Consider the following 26240-nt stretch of genomic DNA (forward strand, 5'->3'; position numbering starts at 1 on the left):
TTTCTAGACCATCCATAATTTTTTAGAAGCTATTACAAAGCTCCAAACACTAATACTATCTAACTACAAAAAAAACTGACATTGTATAAAGTCTCCCCCCTTTTTTTTTGTCAAGAAAAAGTTCTAGAACTAATAAATATTCTTTTCTTAAATTTGCACAGATATACATTCTAAATTATATCTTTACATACACCATATGATTAGCACTAGAATAACATTTTATTTTTTTGTAAATATATGCATTTCTACTTTAGCACTTCCCTTTTAAGCATGGCAAAAGGATTTTTTATTTAAATCTACAGTTCTAAATGATTATAATGAATTTTTAATTCATTTAATTACATTAATACGGCAGGTATCAAAGTACTGTCCAATGTATGTCTTAGTTCTTGTGGTCATGTATTTTTTTTTCTATTTACATAATTGTAAACCAATGTTGATACAACATTGAAATAATGAGATGATCCCTATGTTTATTTTGTATTATAAAACACATTGTTAGTTCTAGTTGTATTTCTATTAAATGTATTCCTCTTTACTAGTTTATCTATATAAAATGTTATATATCAATTAATATTTCTCTAATACTGCCATCCTTACACTATAAAATATGATGGCTAATAGCTTGTAAGTACACCGTTGGCGGGAGGTGGTGGAATCGTTATGTTCTCTGCATGTTTTCTCATGTGACGCAGCATGTTGCCCTTTTCGACAAAGGTTTTCCCACAGTCGCCGCAGCTGTATGGGCGATCACCCGAGTGGCTTCTTTTGTGACTCACCAGGTGGCCTTTGCACATGAAATCCTTCCCGCATATGTCGCAGTTGAAGGGACGTTCACGGGAATGAGAGCGTTGGTGGAACAGCAGGTTTCCTTTCAGCGGGAAGGATTTCCCGCACTCGGAGCAGCTGTATGGCCGTTCGCCGGTGTGGCAGCGCATGTGGTTCAAGAGATGCTCCTTCCGCGTGAACGGCTTGTTGCACACGCTGCAGCAGTGCGGGGTTTCGCCCGTGTGCTGTCGCAGGTGGTTAACCAGATGCTCCTTCCGAGTGAAGGTCTTGTTGCAGAATTCGCACCTGTGCGGGGATTCCCCCGTGTGAATCCTGACGTGATTCACCAGGTGTTCCTTCCGGGTGAAGGTTTTCGAACAAAAATGGCAACGGTGTGGTGACTCCCCGGTGTGCTGCCGGACGTGGTTCACAAGGTGCTCCTTGCGTGTGAAGGTTTTCGCGCAGTACTGGCATTTGTGTGGGGATTCCCCCGTATGCTGACGTGTGTGGTTTACGAGGTGGTCTTTACGAGTAAATGCCTTGGGGCAGTACTGGCATCGGAATGGGGTCTCGCCGGTATGTTGGCGCACATGATTGATTAAGTGCTCTTTTCGCGTGAACGACTTGGCACAGTAACCGCATCTGTGTGGAGATTCTCCAGTGTGCTGTCGCACATGATTCAGTAGGTGTTCCTTGCGAGTGAACGTCTTGCTGCAGAAGTCGCAACGATGGGGCGTCTCGCCGGTATGCCACATGATGTGATTCGTGAAATGCTCTTTTCTCGTGAAGGACTTCCCGCATATCTCGCAACGGAACGGGGTGTCGTTGGTATGGCTGCGCATGTGATTGTTGAGATGTTCCTTCCTTGTGTACTTTTTCCCGCATATCGTGCAGGTATGCGGAGTCTCGCCGGTGTGCCACATGACGTGGTTCATAAAATGCTCCTTCCGGGTGAATGACTTCTTGCAGATATCGCAACGATGCGGAGTTTCGCCCGTATGCTTCCTAACGTGATTCACCATGTGCTCTTTCCTGGTGAACGTCTTGGCACAGTACTGACACCTGTATGGGGTTTCTCCGGTATGGCATCTTGTGTGGTTGTCGAGATGCTCCTTCCGAGCGAACGACTTGCCGCACACCTGGCAGCCGTACGGCTTATCACCGGAATGCCTCTTCTGATGTCGTTCCAACCCGCTGGCGCTGGCAAAAACATGGAAACAAACATTGCAAGTATACAAACTACCCCCAAGGTGGCACTTCCCATGTCTTGCAAGTTCGGCATTACATGAAAAAGCCTTCCCGCAAACTTGGCAAGTGAATGGTTTCTTCTCAGTGTGGTAGCGCCTGTGCACAATGAGCTGGTATCTGAAGGGAAATATCTTACCGCATATGTCGCAGATATGGGTACCAGTCGCGACGACCGCTGTTGTGGATTCGGCTGGTTTGTTCTGACAGGCTGCAAGTGCTGGGTTGGCATTCAACGCTATCTCACTTTGTAGCTTACCAAATACCTCATGGTAAGCTAGCAACTGATTGATATCATCTACATTCACTTTGTACATGTTTTGAACCATTTCAACACCTAAGTTCTTTGCCAGTTCCTGATCCAATATGGGAGCTGCCTTAACAATCGACCCATCTGGATTTCTTGCTTCCATCAGACCTTTCATGTCATGAATTGGAAAACTGGAAAACAGAATAAAACACAAATTTAAAATAAAATTTACAAACTTTTATAGCACAATTTACTTCATTATTGCATTTTTTTTTTATTCTGCCACTTTTGGTTAAAGATGAAGAAGAAATTGATGAAGGAACTCGCAAAGGAATGTCCAAAGACAATGCTAAGATTCAAAACTGGAACCTTCAGTGGCAAGATCATGGAATATCTTGTTAACCAAAAATAGGAATTGTAGCTCTCCTGGCGACGTGATTCGAATAAGTGTTCTCAGGTTACCAGACAGGTTAAGTCTATGTTGGCTTCAAACACATTCGTCGTTTGGCCACATGGACGACCAGCATTACATAGTTTCTTGGAATTCCTTAACAACCACCATTCAAACAGCAAGTTTACTAACTAACTAACTAACTCTCTAGCCTTCTTAAACCCGAAGGTTCATGGCTGCAGCAACACAGGCCTTCAATCTTTCCCTATCTTGAGCAAGTTCTATATACTCTTTTTCATCCCTACCGATTTCCCTTAGGTCCATCTCAACGTTGTCCCTCCATCTTCGTCTTGGCCTTCCTACAGGTCTCTTACCATCAGGTTTCCAAACAAGAATCCTGTAAACTCCTCTTTCCTCTCCCATTCGTGCCACATGGCCTGCCCACCTAAGTCTTCTTGATTTAATTATTCTAATAAAATATCTGGACATGAATAGAAATTATGTAGTTCTTCTCCACTCACCTGTCTCCTCATCCCTTTTAGGTCCAAAGATTTTCCTAAGGATCTTATTTTCAAATACTCTCAATGTATGTTCCTCTTTCAATGTAAGGGACCAAGTTTCACATACATATAATACTACAGGCAAAATTACTGTTTTGTATATTTTAACTTTTAGTTTCTTAGATATTAAACGAGAAGACAAAAGTTTATGAAGAGAGAAGTAACATGCATTTTCTGAATTAAGCCTACTTTTTATTTCCTCTTTAATATAATTTTCATTTGTTAATATTACTCCTAAGTATTTGAATTTGGAAACTGGTTTACTATGGAGATAAAATAAGATGGCTGCCTCCCTATCGTGGATATCCTAATCTGCCACAAATCAGATGGAACACTCGGACATAGTGTATATAGAAAAACAACTCTCGCATACCTCTACGTTAATGCCCATAGTTTCCACAGTAACCATTTCGGATGAAGAAAATCTACATTCAGAATTCAACCATCTTAGAATCATGCTACAACAGAATGGGTACCACATCAGTGACATCAGCAGGACAATAACCAAGGCAGTGACATCTCAATGGAGACCAACCCTGGACAACAGTGTGGCACTTACAAGGGCCGATTCGACACCACCCAGACCAGCCGAACATGGGGACATGGTCCCTTCACCGCACAGCTCCCTTGCTACCAACAACATAGGAGAAGAACGTACCATTATAACAGTTTTACCTTTTATTGGGCACACCTCTGGGAAATTAAGTAGAATTCTCGCAAGACTATCCACAGACCACCAAAGACCAAGGCTCTTCTCCGCTCAGTCACGGATAACCTGGAGTTCTGGATTCCAGGAGTATACCATATACCATGCGAGTGTGGGACACCATATATAGGTCAAACAGGATGCACATCGCATTATACACGTGTAAATACGGTACATCCCAGTTTCTGTAATTATCAGGAAGCTCACTAACAAGTTCTTTGCAGTTATTTGCCTTATGATTTCTAAGGAAATTCTTTACATCTTTTTTGAAGGATCGTTTCATTCAAACATGAGAAGGGCTGGACTATGAGGCACATCATAATATTTAATAGTGTGCCTAGTCTTCGCAGTTAACCAGAAATTTTTGTAATGCAAGAGTAGCAGTCTGTTGAGCGGTTCATTCCTTCATTTTGTGATGAGCTTATTTCAACCACATTGCACATTAGTCATTATTGTCACCATCTTGAATGGAATACTGTTGCCATATTCAGAAACTGCAGAATTTAAGCTTTACAACGGTATATAACATGATAGGGTTCCGTAAACATGAAAAATCAATGCGAGTGTCACAAAATCATGGAATAACCCTGTATGGTTTCATGTTGGCTGCTCAAATTATTCCGTGCATAATGCGCACCATAGATTTTGGGGGCAAATATTTTGGTAAAAAGTTTGCATTATACATGAGTAAATACGGTAATATGTCCCTAAAAATCCATTTCTTGGTCCCACACTTGGACTTCTCCCCCTCAAACTTCGGCAGTGTAAGAGACAAACATGGAGAACGTTTCCATCAGGAAATATCTACCATGGAAAACCGGTACCTGAAGCCTAAGTGTGTTAGCCAACTACTTCTGGACTCTCAAGAGAGGTCTTCCTCAAGCTAAATGCAGCAGAAAATCCTCAAGAAGTACATTTTAGGCTAGAATACAGAATATGTAACATATTATATATGTATATTAGTTTTAATAAAGCAGTTAGTCCCCGATAGGAAAAACACATTAAACAGATTTAAAATCAGTGGAAAAATGTAATAACAATCGCATTCTATTTTTCATTTAACAGAGAAAAAGTTAAAATTTGTTGCCCACTGAAATATGTAAGCAAGTATTTCTACAGGCCAATGTACAACTGCAACTTATTGTACTACTCACGATTTATAATTATATAAACATTTTAATAGTTTCTGCCAGTTTTCACAAAATTAAGCAATTTCTCATCAGTACACATCATACATATTACATGTGGACCTCTCCTTACTTAGATTCTTCCCAGAATATTTGGATAGTGTGTGGCACAAATCTAAGTTATTTTGAGTCATGTTGTTGCTTTATTATTGATCGATGATTGAATTAGGTTATTTCATGTCACTTTTCTGCCACTTTTGGCTAATTCTGACAATGAGTCAGATGAAGGGACACTCGCAAAGAATATCCATGCCTAGGCTGTTATTTGAACCTGGGACCCCTGGCAACAAGGTTTTGCAAATACAATATAGTAACTTAGCTAGTTATTACATGCAAAATATGCATACCTGTGACCAAATGTGCCATTGAAATGAACCAATAAGATTTCTCACATGTCACATGTACTTCTTTGAACAAACTTCATTCTTGAAGTGAACAGGAAATAGCAATTTAGTAGCAACTTAACCCTTAGACGCCGAGGCTGATTTTCCAGGTATTTGCACTAACGCCGAGCGAGTTTTCAGCAGGAAATTTGAAATTCTGCATGCTTCAAAATTAAATTTTATATTTCCGGGACTAAGAATGTTAGAGGTACAAATGATACCTCGTTTTGTTCAGTATACTTTGGGCTATAATCCTGATGGAAGAAAAAACAATCCGTAATCAGTTAGAAGAAGAAAAAAGGGGAAGTAACTATTTTCTTACACAAAATTTGAAATTCATCAGACGACTTCCGCTGAGATAAGTTCATAACGTTCGAATCGTTAATCTGTCATACCCTCCGTCGCAACTTACTTAAGTAACCACGTGATGCAAGGGGCTAAAAATATCATGACTGACGGAAACAAGGCAAATCATTCAACAAAACTTCATTTGTAATCCTACGGCGCCCATTTTTGAAACAGCAAAGAGCAGTCTGCTGTTTTCCAATCCTTTGTTGCCAGCTGGAGGCTTTTGACTTTTATTCTCTGCCGCCTCCCGGAACCCCCTCCCACCACCCGCACTCGTGCTTTTGGCACCAGGAATGCAGGAAGGTCGTACTTCTATTGCCAAAAGTGTGTTTTGAAACACCAAAATTGAGAAAGAAGGGATGTTTTCGAAACCAATGAAAATGAATCACAAAAAAAATCACAACAAATAGTAACAATGAAATTAAACTTTACTAATTGCTAATTACATACCTCTAGATTCATGCAGAATTCAAAATATGCATCTCTGATCATTATCAAAGTTACAGTATGTTAAAAAAAAAAGTAACATACTACGAGAAAAAGCTGCTTGTAACACCCATGTCACGGCCTGTCCTTTAACCCTTAGACGACCATTTGTTCCCTATAGGGTCAGCAGGTATTTACGCCAACGACCGTTCATCCCTTATAGGGGACAAAATGCTTTTGGTTGTAGTAACAGACTTTTTGGACATACTGTGACTCTGTTTTTGTTCGGATATACATGTTGTTAGTTCTGCACGAGTCTTGACGTATGTGATAAACAATCAGTAAGGTTTAATTTAATTTGGGCTATATTGGGGGGGTGCAGCACTCCGAAAAACTCGTTGCATAATTTTATTATAGTTATTTTCTCAGATCTGGGATTTGTAATGGCACTTTTACCAAGGGAAGCACTAAAATAATCTTCGAGCTTCCCTTTTCACGTGTCAGTGCTAATGGGTTAGCTGGGGGTAGCCGGGTGCCGGGGTCTAGTTCGTAGAGAGGAAAAACTGCACCTGACAAAATATTTTAGGATGCCTTTGTTATTTCCCAAACAGGCTTCAGTGGGTAGCAATGATGACTTTGCAGTCCCCCTCTAGCAACCATGCTATTTTTAGCTTCACATCCAGGTCACTGGAGGAGAGGGGTGAGGGGGAGAGGGGATGCTGCTATCTTTTGTGGAGACAGAGCATGCGTTGGTGAGCACGTTTCAGGGTGTGAATTATTGTGTCTCAAGCCTTTCAAGTGGTTGGACGTGCGGACTTAGTGATTTGTCTTTTGTGCCAGTGGCGGACTTTCTGCTTTTTTTTTGTGGAGTCAGTTGAAGCTTTCTTCCCCCTCCAACACGATTAAAGGTGTGTAAGATGGCAAAAAGACCCGGTTTGTCACCAAGTGATATTGATGTAGAGTTGCGTGTCTGAGATACGGATTCACGAACATGCCTTCAGATTGTCCCTTATACGCAGTCTCTTGGAGGAGGGAATCCCCTCCGGCCTTCCCAAGTGACCCCAGGTCCTTCCGGAACCCCCAGATGGGCCCTTCACATGCCTGTGGAATCTTCTGGGAGGCAGAGGTGCAGGTTGCGCACAGAAGGAAACATAATAAAAAGTACAACATTACGTTGCCCCAAATGCAAAGTAAACCTCTGCACACTCTGCTTCCGAAAGTTTCATTCCCGGTAGGAGAGGGCTGGAAGCAACCCTACATGGTAGCCACGCAGGGTCAAGGTAAGATGAAAATTAATATTTTTGTAGCTTATATTTTTTTTGTTTCACATTAGGATTTTTTTTTCCCCGGAAAGTATTTTGAATATGTGCGTCACTTTTTGTACGATAATGCAACACATATCAGGCAATGTGCTGGTACAATTTTGCACATTTACGTCGTGGCGTCGATGCATCTTCTTCTACCCGATTTGGTTTTTATGTCATAGGCTTATAGCCACATAAACGAGGTTATAATTTGTAACTCCAGTGTTCCTAGTTTCAGATTTAAAAAAATTAATGTACGTGCGCCGAATTTCAAATTTCCCACTCAAAAAAACACTGGTGCTTCACATTGGAAAATATATTTTTCCCAGAAAGTATCTCGAATATGTGCGTGATTTTTTGTACGATAATGCAAAACATATCAGGCAATGTGCTGGTACAATTTTGCACATTTACGTCGTAGTGTCCCGCAGATTTTCAAATTTCGGAAAAAAAAAACAAGTTCTTCTTCTTTCTTCTTCTTCTTCTACCCAATAACGGAAAATTTGGTTTTTATGTCATAGGCTTATAGCCACAACAGTACTGAACAAAACGAGGTATAATTTGTAACTCCAGCGTTCTTAGTTCCACAGATATAAAATTTTATATAAAAGCATGTGGAAATTTAAAATTCCCGCTGAAAATGCCTCGGTCGTTCGTGCGTTTACCAGGAAAACACGCTCGGTCATCTAAGGGTTAAGGGTTAAAATACAGCACAATCGTTACAAAGATCAAATTTTTCTTTCACAGTCATCGACACATTTGCAATGTGATGACCACACTGGCTTCATGGTTGTTACAATGAGGAAGTGTCCATGTCAGTAAAATCAGGAGTGCCTATTTACTATTACTATAACTATTATCTTTATTTATAATAAAGGTATGTTGAAGGTACCCTGTAGTAGTGTATAGTTTTGCAGACTAACTTGATGATTTGACAAATGAACATTAGTCTTTATCAGTTAAAATTATCTTCTAAGTAACATTGCATACTTACAAAGGTGTTAATACGTTATAGCTAAAAAAAAAAAGGTAAAAACAAAGAAACGAAGAGTGTCGTGTGGAATTTTTGCAGGCGCTGCGAAAGACTAAAATGCAGAAAAGTCACGACCAGTATCGGTAAATAAAATCCAGATACATTGTCATCGGTATTGGCTCAGCCCTAATAAAAACATAACTGTCTAGGTTTTATTTGTGCCTATAGCTTAAGGAATTACTAGGAAGAGATCATACATACCCAGTAATAATCTGCTTGCCAGCTTCCTTGCAGCCACTTGTTGTAGCTGTCACTTCTGTTTTTACTGTCTCAGGCCCCAGAGACGTTTGTTGCTGATTGTCTTTTCGAGTTTCCTGTTGCTGTTGTTGCTGTTGCTGCATGCCATCAGGGCCTGGAGTTCCTTGCTGATTCATCTGGGGCTGTGGTGGAGGCTGCGTCTGTTGCTGTTGCATCGTTGGAGGTGGTCCTATTGGAGAATGCTGGGGTTGCGGTGGCTGCTGTTGAGGACCTGGCTGCTGTTGTGGTTGTGCCGGTTGCTGTTGCACCAGCTGTTGTGGCTGCTGCTGTTGGGGTGGAATTTGTTGCTGTGGCTGGTTCTGTTGTGGTGGACCAGGTGGTTGCTGTTGCTGAGGTGGTGGCGACGACATCTGCTGCGGAGGTGGTTGCGGACCCATGGCCATCGGTTGCGGTTGTTGCTGTTGCGGCGGAGATTGCTGTTGCTGTGGAGGAGGGGGAGGTGGTTGCTGTTGCGGTGGCTGTGGTTGGGGAGTGGTCTGCTGCGGAGGCGGTTGTTGTGGTGGTTGGGGAGGAGGTGGGGGCTGCTGTAGAGGGAGCGGTTGAGGGGGACGAGCGTGAGCAGCAGCTATGGTTCCAGTCACAAGCTGAAGGTCGCACTGAACCTCACAGTGTACCAGGTTATCCCCACACCGCTCAGTGGTGCAAGTGGACTTGTCAATCTTGCTCCCTTTTGCATCAATAATGGTAGGCGGGGCGATTGCGGGGGCCAGCACATGGTTGGTTGTGGGAGGCGGGGGCAACTGAGGTATGTGCTGTTGCTGCATTAAAGGCATTGCTTCTGGCTGTGCACCTGGCATGCACTGCTGTATTTCACCCATGGGCTGCCCTGTTTTATCACACTAGAAAAAGATAATTACACAATCATAAGAATCAAATAACAATTGCTTTAATAAAAAAAAATACTTCACCATCAAGTTGATCAAGGCTCAAAGAAACCTTGACAAGGCAAATACAACTATCATAATAAACATATTTGCAAGAGGGGGAGGGGGTAACAAACCTCACGTTTCCAGATGGCAAAGCTACATAATCGGTTAATGCACTGGCATAAAACTAAACATCTAACATTCAAGAATGATTAAAAAAGCATCATAACAGTTTAAAAATAAATTAAATGGTTGCTATTGGTAAATTATATTATATTATGTTGTATTTGCATTTTCAAAATTGAAATCACCTTTCAGACTCCTTAGGCTAATCCCAACAGTGACGATGAATGATAATTAAATGTAATTGAAGAAAGGACTCACAAAGGAAGAACCAAGCCACACTAGAACTCAAACTGGGAGCATTTGTAACAAGATTGTAAGTCTAAACACTCAATTCAGTTGGTAGCCACCAAGATAACAATTTTGTATTATTGCTAGCATAGATACCACTGAAAAACAAAATTTTTGTTGCATTGATACCCGCACTTGTTCTAACATAATTTTGGTGCCCCGATTTCAAATCTGAAGTTAGTTTTTCCTTGTAAGCAATTCTTTTTTGCAATTTAACATTTTAATTTTTCATCTTGATATTCATTTTTTTAAATTCAATTCAACATTTTAAAGGTCAATGCCATCTTGGCGAAGATATTCTTCATATATTCACAAACACATGCAACTGCATCACAATAAGTATTACAGTTTTAAATAGAGCAAGATAAAACCACTTTTTGGAGTATTAAACATACGAGGGTGAATCAAATATAAACGAGCCTTGGGCGGAAAAAAATATTTATCGAAGGAAACCGAGACATTACCACATTCAATTTTTCTACATATTCTCCGCCCTTAATGATACATTTTTCCCCAACATTGTGGTAGGTTCTTGATGCCGTTCTCGTAGAATGAAGCTGGGCGGGTAGCCAACCAGTTGCGCACAAAGGTTTCCACCTGATCGTTGGTCGCAAATCACTCACCCCCAAGTTCTTCTTTGAGGGATACGAACAAGTGAAAATCACATGGTGAAAGGTCTGGGCTGTACGGTGGATACGGAAGCGGTTCCCAGTGCATTTCCACCAGTTTCTGCCACGTAACACCTGCTGTATGGAGTCTGGCGTTGTCGTGGAGGAACAAGTCCTGGCGGATGGGACAGCCTCGTCGTTTGCATCGATACTGCACCTTAACTTGATCCAGGAGGCTGCAGTAGTAGGGTGCGTTGAAGATCCGACGCTCATGTAAGAAATCCACCAGTAGGATCCCCCTCCAGTCCCAAAACACCGTGGCCAACACCTTCCCCGCAGACAACCGAACTTTGGCCTTCACGGGGTTTCCTTCGCCTTTCCTCCTCCACTCCATGCTGGCACGCTTGGATGCTGGGGTGTAATGATGCACCCATGTCTCGTCACAGTTAATGATGCGATGCAAAAATGCTTCCCCTTCCACGTCAAAACGAGTGTGAAGCTGACGAGCAATGCGAACTCTGTCATCTTTTTGAGCAACATTCAGCAGCTTGGGAACCCACCGAGCTGTGATTTTGTGAAGCCCAAGTGCTTTGTGATGATTGATTGGACACTTCCATAGCTCACACCAAGTTCTGCCGCAATTTGCTTCACAGTGACTCGGCGATCCTGTTCGACAAGCTCACGAACACGAGCCATGTTGTCATTCGTCACACGTGCGAGGACGACGGGGGTGCACTTCATTTGCAACATGTTCACGGCCTTGCTGGAATTCCTTACACCACACCTTCACTCTTGCCCACGAGAGGATACTATTCCCAAACTGGGCCTGCAGTCTCTGGTAAATTTCGGCCAGTTTGACGTTTTCCTGGGTGAGGAACTTGATGATTACGCGTTGCGCAACAGACACTGGCACACTCTGCTCACTCATCGTGAGAGCTACTAAACAAAGAATGGGACATGCCGGCTGTTCTGGTTCCTGACTCATGGCAGCCCCACCTACCAACGGCCGCACATGCCAATCATACCCTGCTACCCATTCCGACGCTTAGCCAATCAAGGCTCGTTCATATTTGATTCACTCTCGTATATTCAACATAGCAAAATATGAGTATGAACTTGGGGCTTTTTTAAAAATAAAATAACACATATGTCTACATGTAGACGGAAGGTAATGCAAGAAATTTGATGTGAATGGCACGTCAAGAATTTGCACCTGTAGCTCTTGCTTTGTGGACTTGCTCAGGGCAATCTCGCGAGCAGTAGTAGTGTGCCAATCATATTCTTGTTCTAACGTCTTTCATATGCTCTTTATGCCACTATGTTCTTCTTGCAATACACACACACGAGACTGTGCTTAGAGCTATTGAGAAATAACCGCCATTCCTTTGGACAATACGAGGTAAGACCTAAGTTGGTGAGAAGACCTGGGATATTTGGCAGTAACCAAACTGCTTGTCTTCAGAAAAGAAGTCCACTAAAATCTGGTCTCAACTTTCGGAAATATTACACTTTTGCTAACCAGTGCAATATATTTTTTTCTTGCAGTCTAGAGGCTAAAAACTCGGCTACTATTTCATGTCTAAGCAAAGAAGCCATGATCCAAAATGAAAAACTAAGAGGCATGTTTCAGCACATCACCGATGACGTAGTGGGAACGCTGTAGCCTTGTAATCAAGGGGTCCTGGGTTCGATACCCTGTGGAGGCACACAGGATCCCAGTTTAAACTGCAGGTCCAGTCCTGATTAGTCTTTGTATACACAAAGTGGACTTAAAACACACTCACCCAATCAGTCAAGGGTAATTTATTACGTGATTTCGCGGTGGCTCAGTCGGTAACGCGTCTGACTACCATGCTAAAGGTCCCGGGTTCGATCCCCGGCCGGTTCAAATCCGGGAACTTTTCTAACGATGGAAGCGACCCCAGCACCCACCCAGCGTCGAATCACATGGGTACCTGGGGGAAACCCTGGGGGGTAAAGGCGGTCAGGGGCGTGATGCTGATCACATCACCCCCACTCACGACCGGATCAAGAAAGTGTGGGGCGTTACCCCCACACCCCCTATACGCCTTCATGGTGTGGTACTATGCACAGGGGAGTACTTTACCTTCTTTTTTTGATTAGGGTAAATCTAAGCATCGTTGTCCACCTATCCCCATTGTAAATACCAATGGGTGTCCTTTTTTGCAAGATTAAAAGTTACAAATCTTATGATAACTATAGCATATAGGGGAAAACCCATTTCATATTTGAAATCAGCGTTAAAAATTACATAAAAATACTGTAGTTGAAAAATCAAATGAAATAGAAAATGGAAAAAAATTGTTCCCTTCTGTAATAATTAGGATATGGATATTTCCCTCTGACTTATTTATTCCTTTGAAGTAAGAAAAACTTTATTGTTTCATGCCTGGATGAAAAAAGGTATGTTAGGCTTTTTGTGCCCCCCTTTTTTTCTCTCTCTCTCAGGCTTTTGTCATGTGTGTGAAAGGAACAAACATGATTTAAAATAGGTCAGGATTCCAGAATTTAGAAGTTGAAAGATGCCTAAGGTCGAACTTTTATACCATCAGTGGAAGCCCTACATGTTGTAGGGGGAGGGAGGGCAGGTTGGAACCCATTTACCAGCCCCGGAAATCAATCTCTCTCTTCTGTATGCTATTTTGGGATATATATATGTCACTCGATTTTTTTGGCCTAATACTGTGGTCATGTTACTCTCAAATTCCAACAGGTACAGCAGTGCAACCCTGGATGGAAAGCCATATTTCAGGTCACCTTTGTCTTGGAAGCGGCAATTCAATGGTACACAAAATAACAGCTTACTAAATATATGCTATTTTAGTAAAAGCTAGTTTCAAATATACTATATTTAAATGAAATAAATTTTAAGAACCTTAAATGAAGAGATTCCTAATCATATGCCATGTTACAGCAACATCTTTTAACAACATTTGTCATTAAAAACCACTAGATGTATCGTCAGCCATGAAAAAGTTACGCTGGATAAGTAATTAATATTACCCATGGCATACAAAGTACACATTAAGATTCATATGTTCAGAGCTGCTTAGTTTGCAAGTATATTGGTTGTCCATGCGTGAACGTGTGAGTCAAACCTATAGATGTGTGTGTTTTATTGTATATCCCCAATATTGAATGTATGGTAAATTACCAACTCGTTCAAAACCAGGCATTGGCACAAAATAATAATAAAAAATAACCAATTAATTTAGGATATCTTACAATTATAATTATTATTGCAAAATTAATAGGAGAATCAGTAATCAGTTTTGTGTCATTTTCATTTTGTGATAAGTATAGTTTTGAATTGAATCTGAGATATTATTCTGCATTTTTAATGCTAAAATGCCATTTTACAAGCCTCTTTTGATCCTGAAATGTGCTCAAATTTTGTGCCGAAATTTCTAATCTCTTATTTACTGCAAACAAGTGTCCCTACATGTAAAAAACAAAAATAAACTTGTCTTTTGACAGACTATTTTGATGTTGCTACATACGAAACCGACTGGCTACATGCAGCATTGTATCCTACATGAGTAGAATCATGGCTCAATATTACTAGTCTTCTTGACTACCCAAAAAGGTCGTCTTGCCCATGGACACACAAATGAAATAATTAATATTAAAATTATGCTTGAATTACCACTTAAGTATAAATTACCTATGTTCACACATACCTAGTCTGGCCATAAATACTGTTACAAAGGAAAAAGTTAAAACCAACAATATTGTGAAAGGTAATTTAATATGCATAAAGGATGTTGTCTGACAACAGCTTGCACCATTCATATTTCACAATGTCCACCGTTAGCACGCACACAGGCTCGGAGTCTGGTGGGCAACTCGTCTATTGCAGCACGCACAGTCTCCAGAGGAAATGTAGCCACTGCAGCCAGTAAAGACCACTTCAAACTGTCAACTGTGGGATGACTCTTCTTGCAGGCAATGCCCTCAAGCACTGCCCACTTTGTAATCCATGGGATTAAAGTAAGGGCTGCTAGAGGGCCAGTCAGCAGTGGATATGAAGTCGGGCACATAGTGCTCCAGCCACTCCTGGGTTGATTTCTCCTTGTGGGCAGGAGCAGAATCTTGCTGGAAACTCCAATGGGGCATTCTGAACAGGGTGTTGGTCAAGGTAAAGAAAAAAAGGTAAAGTGCTCCCCTGTGCTTAGCACTATGCCATGAAGGCGTATAGGGGGTGTGGGGGTAACGCCCCACAATTTCATGATCCGGTCGTGAGTGGGGGTGATGTGATCAGCATCACGCCCCTGACTGCCTTTACCCCCCAGGGTTTCCCCCAGGTACCCATGTTATTCGATGCTGGGTGGACACCAGGGCCACTTCCAACATTAAAAAAGTTCCCGGATTTGAACTGGCCGGCGATCGAACCTGGCACCTTTAGCATGGTAGTCACACATGTTACCGACTGAGCCCCCACGGTCAAGTCCTTCACTATATATAGGCTCCAGCACAGTGTTTTGGTGCAGCCGAGCACCAGGTTTCACGCCTTTCTGACAAAAATGAAGACATGTGATGCCAGCGTAGCTCACTCCCCACCACACCATGACTGACACGGGATGATGGCCTCTCTGGATTTTCGGAACCTTGTTCCTAGCTTCCCGAGATGAATAGGCACACACCTTATCATTTTGCCGATTGAAACTCTCTTTCGATGGTGAACAGTTTCTCATCAGTGAAGAGAATCTGTCTGTGCCCATTGTTCGCGTGCCACTGAAGCAGGCGTGCACATTTATCCTTCCTTTGCACCTTTAGACGCGATGTCAGAAAGTGTCCCATTGACCGCCGGTAAGTTCGAAGACCAAGATCATCCCCGAGTAGCCTCGACATCGTTCGCCTGGAGATGTTCATATCACTGCCTGTTTCTGTACGGGATTTCTCCTCACGTGCACCGCCACCCTTTTCACAGCTTCTGGAGTCCTTGCACTTCGTGGACGGCCCTTGAATGGACCCAATATCAAGGAACCGCTGGATTGTGCGGTACACAAACATGTGACTGATTTTCAGTTCTTTTAATCATGTTGAAAATTTCACTCGCTGGTTTTCCAACTCTGGCTAGCACTATCACTGCTACCCGGTTTTCATACTCACACCATTACATTCTGCCTGTATGGGTTACGTGTCTCTCTTTGTACAGCAGCACTCACAATGAGTCATTGCACATTCAACCACCAGGTTCGTTCATTCGCCTCACAACGGACAGTGTTGCAGCCTCTGGAGCTTTGTAACAGTATTTATGGCCAGACTAGGTACATGTAGTGACACCAAATTATTGCATGCACATTATGCAAGAGGGGGAAGGGGTTCAGGCATTCTTGAAACAATTATCGAGCAACAACAAAAAGCCACATTCTCATACTTTTGATTAATGGTGGAAGAACCTATGATGTATACACAGTACAAAAAATCTCATTTAACCATAAATTTAGTGAAAACTACATTTCAAGTATACTATATGTGAGTGAAATATATTTTAAGAACCTGAGATCCTTACTCAAATGCCAAGTTAAACTTCACAGCATATGCAATTAATTTAGGCCTTGTTTCTTTGACCTAACATTCAATGCAATCTTATGTAGTTATGATTTCCTAAAACTTAGTACTCATAACGACTATTCGAAAACCTTATACTTTTCTAGTTAATATCAAGTCTTGCTTAAATGTAATTTATTATTGCGTATTTTATTAAGAGATTATCCCCCAAAAATGTACAATAAATTTAGTTTGATAGCAGAATCCAGTTCTCATTAGTATACAGCATTCTTATAATCAATGATGAAATTAGAATCTTGTTCATACGGATATTCGTGGAAGATTTTCATCAAGGCAATCAGAAAATGAACGCCATAATGAGGAACATCCATACACCTACCCCTTGGTGAACTAGTAAAGTTCGTACCCCAATGGAATTCACCGATCTTACCTGATTTACAAGCAACTGATCAATTCCCATGGTTTATAAAGTATAATATAGCAACTCCTGTCCAATATAGGGATATGATGTACTGGAAAATTATCAAAGCAATTAAAACGCAGGAGTGTAATATTTCGAGACCAGTGATAAGGCTAAAAGGTAAATGCTCCCTGTAGAATTACAACACAAAGGGTTTGTGCAGTAGGGAACCACAAATGTTTGATCTCAACCTTGCTGGTGGTAACATCGTAAGCACCATTAACATCTCCCCATAGCTACTGATTAGAGGCTTGGTGAGCAGAATTGCTTTAAGCAGGGAAAAGCATATCAGAAAAATCCCCACCCTCCCTTGTAGATCCCACGTTTCACATTTTCAAGGCATTTGACAACGTAAAATTGAAAAAAATATTTAATATGTGCAAGTGTCTATAAAATTTTTCAAAAGTATATTATTAGTGGGGATGGACCCACATCAAATTTTCATAAGAAAATATACAGAATATAAAATTGCAAATGTTCCTTGAAAGCCACGAATATAACCTTCTTAATCAATGTGCATAAGCAGACGGCTACCATGAGCATTGCTTTGAAAAATAAATTGTATATTTAGACATGTAGGATACAAAATTGGTGCATAGCATTGATTGATTGAAATGCTTTATTTTACTTCGCTTCTTGTGCCACTTTTGGCTAATTTGCGAAGATGAGTGATGATATGATGTAAAGTAAAGTGCTCCCCTGTGCTTAGCACCACGCCATGAAGGTGTATAGGGGCTGTGGGGTAACGCCCCACACTTTCTTGATCTGGTCGTGAGTGGGGGTGATGTGATCAGCATCATGCCCCTGACTGCCTTTACCCCCTCCCCCTCCAGGGTATCCTCCAGGTACCCATGTCATTCGACGCTGGGTGGAAGCCGGGGCCATTTCCAATGTTAGAAAAGTTCCCGGATTTGAACCAGCCAGGGACCGACTGAGCCACAGCGGCTATGATATGATGGAATTGTTGAATGAACACTCACAAACATCCATGACCAGGCCAGGATTCGAACTCTGGACCCCTGGCATTGTAGCGTGATAGTGCATAAGAATTATAGTTACGTCCATAAAATAAAATGGCAATTTGCACTAAATTACAGACTTTTTACAGATAAATTATATCAGTAAAATGAATGGTAATTTTATTGACATGTTAACATCAATATAGAACAGATTTATCTCCCTTTTGTATTTACAATGAAAGATGTAAATTGTTCCTTTTGTTTTAAGTCTGCAAACCATAGCACATAATCAAGGTGTGTTTGTTGTTCGAATGTTGGTTATGTATCAAAACATGACTTTATCAAGATACAACGCATGCACATTTTCATTTTTTACTGCAAAACACACATGATTTCCAGACACTTGCTTTCAACGGAATTTCAGATTTAGATATATATGTATTCAATCGCAAACAAAGGAAAAAACAAAACATTTTTCATATAAAAAAAAGCAGAATATACACCAATTCTTGTCACTTATGCTCAATGCTTACTACCATCGCATACACACACAAAATAAGCACATCAACATCTCTGTGCATTCAAAAATCTACATTGTTTGCCAAGGCTTAAAACATAACATAAAAGCTCAGTCAGGATCTCATGGAGGCAGACAAAAGTCCATCAACCATCACTGCAGTTAGTTTGCAACTAATTACGTCCTAATTAACTTAATAAATAATCTGAGTACTTAGTATAAGAAGTGTCTTTACCCTGTGCAGCCCATAAACGGACACCTGCGGAATAGGTGCAGGAAACAGGTTTGTTAGCACCCAATATTTGGCAACGCTGGAAAGAGCAACAGCCGTCCCCACTCTCAAGTCCGTTGCACCCTCCGTGTGTCGCTGCACTGAAGAGTGGGCAGGTTCCTGCAACAAGGGCTGATGTACAAATTTTGAAAACATTCACAAATATCAAGAAACAAGTGTTTGTGTTTTGTTTTTTGGCATGCTGTTAGTTTTCTTAAAGTAAATACACTTAGCAGGCATCCCAGTCTGATATGATTGAGATTCAACGGGTGACCTGTGATGAGTATATCCTAGTATATTCTTTACCAAAATAATGCAGTACACTTGTGATGCAAAATTAATTTGCATTGTTGTCATTTTATTTGGCTTTCCCACATCTCCAGTTTAATTATGGTGAAGAGAATGTCTTATGAATAAGGTAAAAGTATCTTCTAAGATTTAAATAAAGTTCATGACTTGTGCCTTTGTTCTTTCTATTTTACAATATGTTACACAAACTAACCACTTCATCATAAAGGTTGGTAAAAACGAATTAACTTATTTTAAATATTTGCCAACAAACTACAGATAACTGATACTTTACCAATCTGATGTATATTGTGAGCATTCTATGGACCAGTAACCTCCTTAATTAATGCATGTTCTTGGGAGAGTGCAATGAATTTTTCCTTCGAAAAACTGCATATTTACACTTCCCCTTTACAAAACCAGGGTATACAAATTACACTTTATATTTTAAAAAAAATAACAAAAATGGCAAAATGTTGCACAAAATTACAGATTATTAATAAACATACTAGATTTGTAACAATTATCAGCAATTTCTCTGTGCCTACATCATCATATACCAATAGGAGATCAATAATCTGTCCCATCCCAAGTAAAAATTTGAAAACAACACATCATCATTATTAATTTGAAGGCAAAGTTATATTTGAAAACTGGTCTTCAATTTTAAAGGAATTGATTTTTTTGATTTGCTTTATTTTACATTGCTTTTTGTGCCACTTACGGGTAATTTGCAAAGATGGGGATGATGATATGATGAAATTGATGAATGGACACTCACAAACATCCATGCGCAGGCCAGGATTTAAACCCGAGACTCCTGGTGTCGTAGCGCCATGTGCTAACCACTTCGGCATGGGGGTTAATTAAAGGAATTGAATATGAACTTGTAACAAAGAAATGAAATATTTATGCATAGTCCTTTGTATATTGTACAAACACTCTATGCAGAACCTGAAAGATTATTTCACCCCTTCACTCAACATTTTTGTTCGCTACTAGGAGGAATATTGCCTTAGAAAAAAAAGGGAAATCTGCACATTAGACATATACCTTATCATTATACCTCTGGATTTGTAAAATTATTGGCAATCATGCTGACAAACAAGTCTTTATCAGCACATTCCATGTAGTACCATTGACTATCCCTTCCCAAGTTGTATTACTATTATTACAATTACACAAATAAATGTGAATATCTTGGAGCAAAATGTGGTAGGTAGGCAGGTAATGTTGAAATACGTAAATTAGTCTGAGCTGATATATTGCACTCTATATATCTAAACTGTTGGTGTGAGAAAGAATCAAATTTTACTCTTTCTTTGCAACTTTATTTCTAAAGGCTGAATCACACGGAACTGGATTTCCAGTAGGAATGCCCTGGTTGGTGCTGGACTGGCAACATGGCTGCCCGGCTGTATGTGGACTAGATGTTGTGGCAAGAGCCAATCACAGCGAAAGTTTGCTCATGTAAAGATAATCTGGGAGTTTGGTGAGGAAAAGAGCTTTTTTTGAGTGTTTGTTTGCTTCTCGATAAAAAACAGTAACAGAAATTAGGTGCATTTGTGTTAATTAATATTTACGATTGATTTTTTTATGAAACCTGTCATTATATGTATTTGAATCTTGCGAATATCATTTATAAATACATATCAGAGTTGATTCAAAGCATGATGAGAACACCATGACTAACATACTTTATTTTAAGCCAATTTCTAGCACATGCTTTACTTTAATTTTGGCAATCGTAAGGGAAATAGCAGCAATAGGTATTCTCCTACAACATTCTTATTCAAGTCGCTCGTCTGTGCAATGCCTTGTGGGAACAAAAGTCTACAAGTATGGCAACGAGTATCATCGTGAAATGAAAACTAGCAGGTGAGCAAATATCACACTAGTCCAAGCACAACTTGAAAATCCCTCAAGAAATCTAGCCATGTGTGATTCAGGTATAATATTACTATATATGATAAATATGGTGGCGGTAACCATAACATTGTTTCTTTCTTCACTAATAATAACATTTTTAGATCGTAAGCCAGAATCAATTTCAAGTCTGACTGTGATGTATCATTTTGAAACTTTCCAAAATCGCATGCAATGTCACTATTTTCATTGCATGTTAAAAATTCAAATGCCTTCAACTTTCAAACCTAAAGTTGTTCTGTAACGTGAATAACTCATCCTTCATGTTTTAAGCGATGAAAAATGTGGCAATACATTACTGCACTTAAAATAAAGTTCTCAGTTTACCTGTAAAATTGATTACCTTTGCGATAGTGGGAGTACTTGGTTTGAGTGTAACAAAAACTTGCAATCGTAATGAACCAAATCAAAAGTCTACTCTGCTATCATTATCTGAATAATTATTTCAAATATAAAGAATTTCAACAAGATACATCCTTTGTTAAAACAGTTCGGACTGTCGGAAAATGAGATATTTAACTCCTTAGTCCACTTTCACTTTTAACACACCACTGCCTGTGTTTCTGGAGGTAATATAACTGGGATAAAAAAACATGGTAAAAGTTGTGCTTAAAATGCTTTAATTTCTGTGATTCCCTAACGAATGATAGAAGAACTGAAGACTTACATAATGAATATGTTATGTCCAGTTGACATGTGAAGATTGACGAAAATATCTGGAGATTTTGGGCAAAGCTCACCAGATCATTCGTCTTAACACAATATTTAGACTAAGATGCCTGAACCAAGATTTCTTGTATAGCTACATTACTAGAATTTAGAATTACACTATCATGTACTGACAAACCATCAACTGTGTTGACATCAACTCTGATATCAGAAGCCACTTTTGTCTGCCTCTATTTATTGAATTCAACACATAATGTACTAAATATAAATTATGTAAATCAATTCATACATCTCATATTTAATGCTACAAAAATAATGAATTAAAACGTTATAAAACAGAAAAGAAAATGCTACCCATAACAAAGAGATTCTCATGCTTGCAACATGCATGATGGCTGCCAAGAGATAAATATAACATACTTCGTATTTACCATGAAACTATGTTCTATACGACCAGCATTGCTGTAGTACTGTATTTTAGTTAGCTTGCACTGCATTTCCACTTTTCCACATTAATGGAATTACAAGGACATTAGTATTTTTGTTGTTTAGCGTGGCTATTCTTCCACTTTTGGCTAATGGCAATGATGAGTGATGACCAGGAAAGAGGTTTATATGCAGTAAAAATGTGCTAAATATGTTAATACATACTTAGTTATTTTGGAACGACTTGAGATGACCTGACCCCTCTCCGATTTTCTTCATATTTGGCATACTCACTAATTGAGGCTTCCTAATCACGAATCTGAAGTTAAAATTTGCCGGAAACGTCTAGAAATTGCAAAATAAGCTGAAATAAGGCGTTAGTTTTCGGAATGGAAACCATCGATTTTTGTGAAATTTTTTGTTTCACAAGCAAATATATATATTCCTGATACTACCACGACACCAAATTTTAACTATGTTTGCCTAACCTAACCACGTCCCAATGGTTCGTTGGGCTGGCGTCAATGGTTCGCAATTATTTGCAATTTCTAGATCCTGATATTACCACGACACGAAATTTTAACTATGTTTGCCTAACCTAACCGAAACTAACCTAACCACGTGCCAATGGTTCGTGGGGCTAGTGCCAATGGTTCGTGAGGCTAGCGTCAATAGTTTGCAATTTCTAGACGTTTCCGACAAATTTTAACTTCAGATTCATGATTAGGGGACCTAAATTAGTGACTATGTCAAATATGAAGAAAATCGGAGAGGGGTCCGGTCATCTCAAGGCATACCGTTATTTTCACCAAAAATATGCAGATAATATGGACTTAAAATTGTAAAAACATTAACCTTTTTAATACTTGGGCCATAGTACTGTTGCTTCTGGTGCTGCTGTCGGGCGAGGGTGGGGTTAGAAATTGGCTGCTCGACTGGAGCAACTGTTCGCTTGTAACAACCAGGAGCAGATCATGAGTATTAGTTTATCATTTGACAGCCATCATATATATACACACACCTACATACAAACATTATGCTAAACATAACCACATAGAGTATGAGTTACTATTTTTAAATATTTTAAGACTTACCTCAGACGGTCCAGCTGTTGATGTAGGTAAAGCATGTTGTTCAGCATTCATCGTGCTGACTTCAACAAATTCTCCAAGCTGGAAAATCTTGAGTGTAATCAGTCACAATGACTGATGGTAAACTTTAATTGTTAATCTAACTTGGATGTCCTGTAATAGAAAAATAATAAGTAATCAACTGATTATACACAGAGCTACTGATAACTTTAACAATTCAACACTTTAAAATATAATTAGGTACAAATTGTCCTAACGAGAGTTGGATATTTTGGACAAGAGTACATTTTTTTGACAAATAAAGCCATAAATTGATGACTCACTATGAACTACATGGTGCAAGTTGGGTAATTAAAATTCAGGAAAGAAAACTAGTTCGCAGCACTATGTGCAATGCAGGTGGATCCCAGTGTCACGTTGGTGCAAGAAAATGTTGAACCAAGTAGACGCAAAGTGATGTTTAATTTAGAAGATTCGCCAAATGCCTGTCTGCTGTTTTAAATATTTATTTGATTAGTTAGCATGCACCACGCGACCACACACATTACACTGCTCCAGAACGTATTGTAAACGATGCAAGACAACAAATCAATGAAGTAGACATGTCGGTGTTAAAGTGCGTAACGAACTAGATGTGGCTTATATTTTGAATGAGAGGGAAATGCTGTAAAACAAGCATTGGTTCACTGATTTGAGAAAATTGCAAGACAAAAAGATGAAATCTTTGCAATAAAAAAAGCCATGAAAAATAACTCAGGGTAGACAATACTCGGAAGATTCATGACCTCTAAAGTATGTGTCAAGTTGAAGTAAGACTTGAAGCTTTCCTGGCGACGAACGATGAATAGATTCTCTCGGGATATCAACCAGGTGAGTTGCAGAAAATATTCCAAGCTTTCGAGAGCTAACGCCACTCTCATCTTCAAGGTTGAAGTGTTCAACCCTGAAGATGAGAGTGACGACTCACCTGGTCGATAACCCAAGACAATCTATTCATGTGTCAGGTTACAATGCACTCTACTAATTATGATTAACACAGAGAGATAAGAGCTGGAATCGTTTTGTTGTAAGTTCAGTTTATGCACAGATAGGCTAATCAGGGATGGACCTACAGTTTAAAGTGGGATCAGAACCACTATGTGCTTCCATCACGTATTGAACCCTGGACCGCTTGATTACAAGGCAATGACATACCACTATGCCATTAGGGAGGCCTCGAGATAGATAAAGTGGCAAAACAACAATGTATGATATTTTCTGATGTTCAAAGGAGTGTTTCTGATACTTAGAAGCACACTATGGACAGGAAGTCTCTCTCATCTTTAATGTATTAATGTAACCATTGATTTATGCAGTAGAATATGGATTTACTTATTTACTCACACTTTGCAAACATGGCAGGAAATGTTACTACAAAAGGAAATATGATAAGAATGATTACACAAAGAAATAAAAAAAATACGACTTAAGACACAAACTAATTATGTCAGCTGAACTACATACTTAGTAAATATGTTAGCTATGCTCGAAACATTTCCCTTTCCATCCCTAAAATCCTCTGCACAACATTGAATGAAACAGGAAACTACAGATAAAAAGCAGTGGTTGACAATTCATTTCACTAGTTTTTGTCTGTTATTTCCTGTTTCCTTCATCTGGCATCCATTCTACATCTTTTCCCCTTCCTATGTTAATGCATACCTTTCAACTTAAAGGTCTTTTTGCTTTTAAAAAATCATAATGACCATAGCACAGAAATCTGCTTCTTCTAAGCGATATCAGGTCTACATAATGTTTTCCTAGGTACAGTCACAAAGTTGAGTTCAATGTAAAGTGGGTTCTTTATAGATAGGCTGAGCATAAATACAAAAGGTAGGATAAAAAAATGACAATAACGGTTACAATTGTTTCATGATTTATCCTATAGTAGTTTTCACGTTCAGAAGACACAATGGGCTCTTATGGACAATGCTTTTCTTATGGGAAATACGAGCGTGCTGTTGTGAAATTTCTAGATTTACAAATTTAGCTTACGTAAAATCGGTTCCTGCAGTTTCGCAGGAAATTTTGTAGAGAATACGATGGTGAGCACAAAAAAGTGGTAACTTGTTTACATATTTTTAGATAAATTAAAAACGCAAATTTTCTGTGAAAAAAAATTTTTACATTGTTTTCATTCCTAACGTTGCAACATGCCATAAAATTGAAGCATTCATTATGAAAAAAATTGACACTGTGTTTTAATTGTCATAGCTGATGGTGGTGCTCAGAATTTATAATACTTTAAAGCATAATTGCATTAAAAAATATTCAAATAAAGTATGTGGAGATTTTTTTATATTCGTGCAGTAGAAAATGTCGTCGCTGGCCATTTTTTTGTTCTGTAAAAACTTCCAGCGACGAAGTTGTGAAGAAAATAATGAAATTATCTTTTATAACCACTCAAAGGTTCCCAGAAACATTACTTCCATGCATTTGGAGTTTCTTTTTAACCCGAACCACGCACGAAGTAAGGGGACGTTGTCTGGCCATCTTGAGCAGACTCACCGCAGCATTCCAGCTAATCACCACCAAGTTTTCGAGTTATTATTTTATTTCCATTCAGTAAAAATATTAACTTCATTCAGTTTGTTATAATAGAATTGCAATTACTTAAAGTTAATAATTTACAATTATTTCCAATGCTGCTGTTGTGAGTAACATTAGTGCTGTCGCAAATACACGTTGTTTTTGTTTACATTACTGTCGACATTAATACTGAAATGAAGATCACCTTTCAGTTTCCAATGTACACATAAATTCATAGACAATAATGAATATATATATATATATATATACAGGGTGTCATTTTAATGGCACCCACGGACCACGGAAACATATAGAGGACATCAAAACAAACAACATTTCTCAGTAACATTTTTCTCGTTGGTGCGTCATTTCGGTGCTACAGTCGTTCAAAAAAGACCGTTTTGCCGCCTGAATGCTGGCAACCACACACAACATTTGATTGCATTTGTGACGTCATATCCCGTCGTGGAGCGATGCGTTCCAGGGTTGCCAGGAACACTCATATTCTCTGAAAAATGACATAGTTACAATCAGCCACATTATGTACCATAAAAGGAAATGAGAAAACACGTTCTTTAACCTAATAGGAAGTAAACAAACGATACGAAAATTGGTAGAAAGAAAATAGAATTCAAGTGGAAGTGGTCATATCGAATTTTGTCTCAGCTTACATGTCAAATATTTGCAAATCTAGTTACCGAGTTGGCATCTACAATTTAGTTTATCCACTTCGTCCTTCTGATACTAGTTGTCTGTGACACACTGAACAAATGACAAAATAGA

At 39.5% G+C, this 26240-nt stretch overlaps 1 protein-coding gene across 4 annotated transcripts in view; it reads right to left on the reverse strand.

Moving 5' to 3' along the window:
* LOC145978286 (uncharacterized) overlaps nt 1-26240 on the reverse strand; it is a 33763-nt gene continuing 7523 nt past the window's right edge. For 3 of the 4 annotated variants that reach the window (XM_083110812.1, XM_083110813.1, XM_083110810.1), the window contains exons 2-5: nt 22893-23042; nt 18454-18609; nt 8803-9698; nt 1-2454 (exon numbers count right to left, since the gene is read on the reverse strand). In XM_083110812.1, coding sequence (XP_082966938.1) covers nt 618-2454; nt 8803-9698; nt 18454-18609; nt 22893-22943 — 2940 coding nt within the window. In that variant the 5' untranslated portion in view covers nt 22944-23042 and the 3' untranslated portion in view covers nt 1-617. The remainder of the gene's footprint in view (nt 2455-8802; nt 9699-18453; nt 18610-22892; nt 23043-26240) is intronic. The other variant, XM_083110814.1, reaches the window with a different exon arrangement.

Source organism: Lepisma saccharinum, chromosome 24 (assembly GCF_977018435.1).
Source record: "Lepisma saccharinum chromosome 24, izLepSacc3.1, whole genome shotgun sequence".
Taxonomy (NCBI): Eukaryota; Metazoa; Arthropoda; class Insecta; order Zygentoma; family Lepismatidae; genus Lepisma; species Lepisma saccharinum.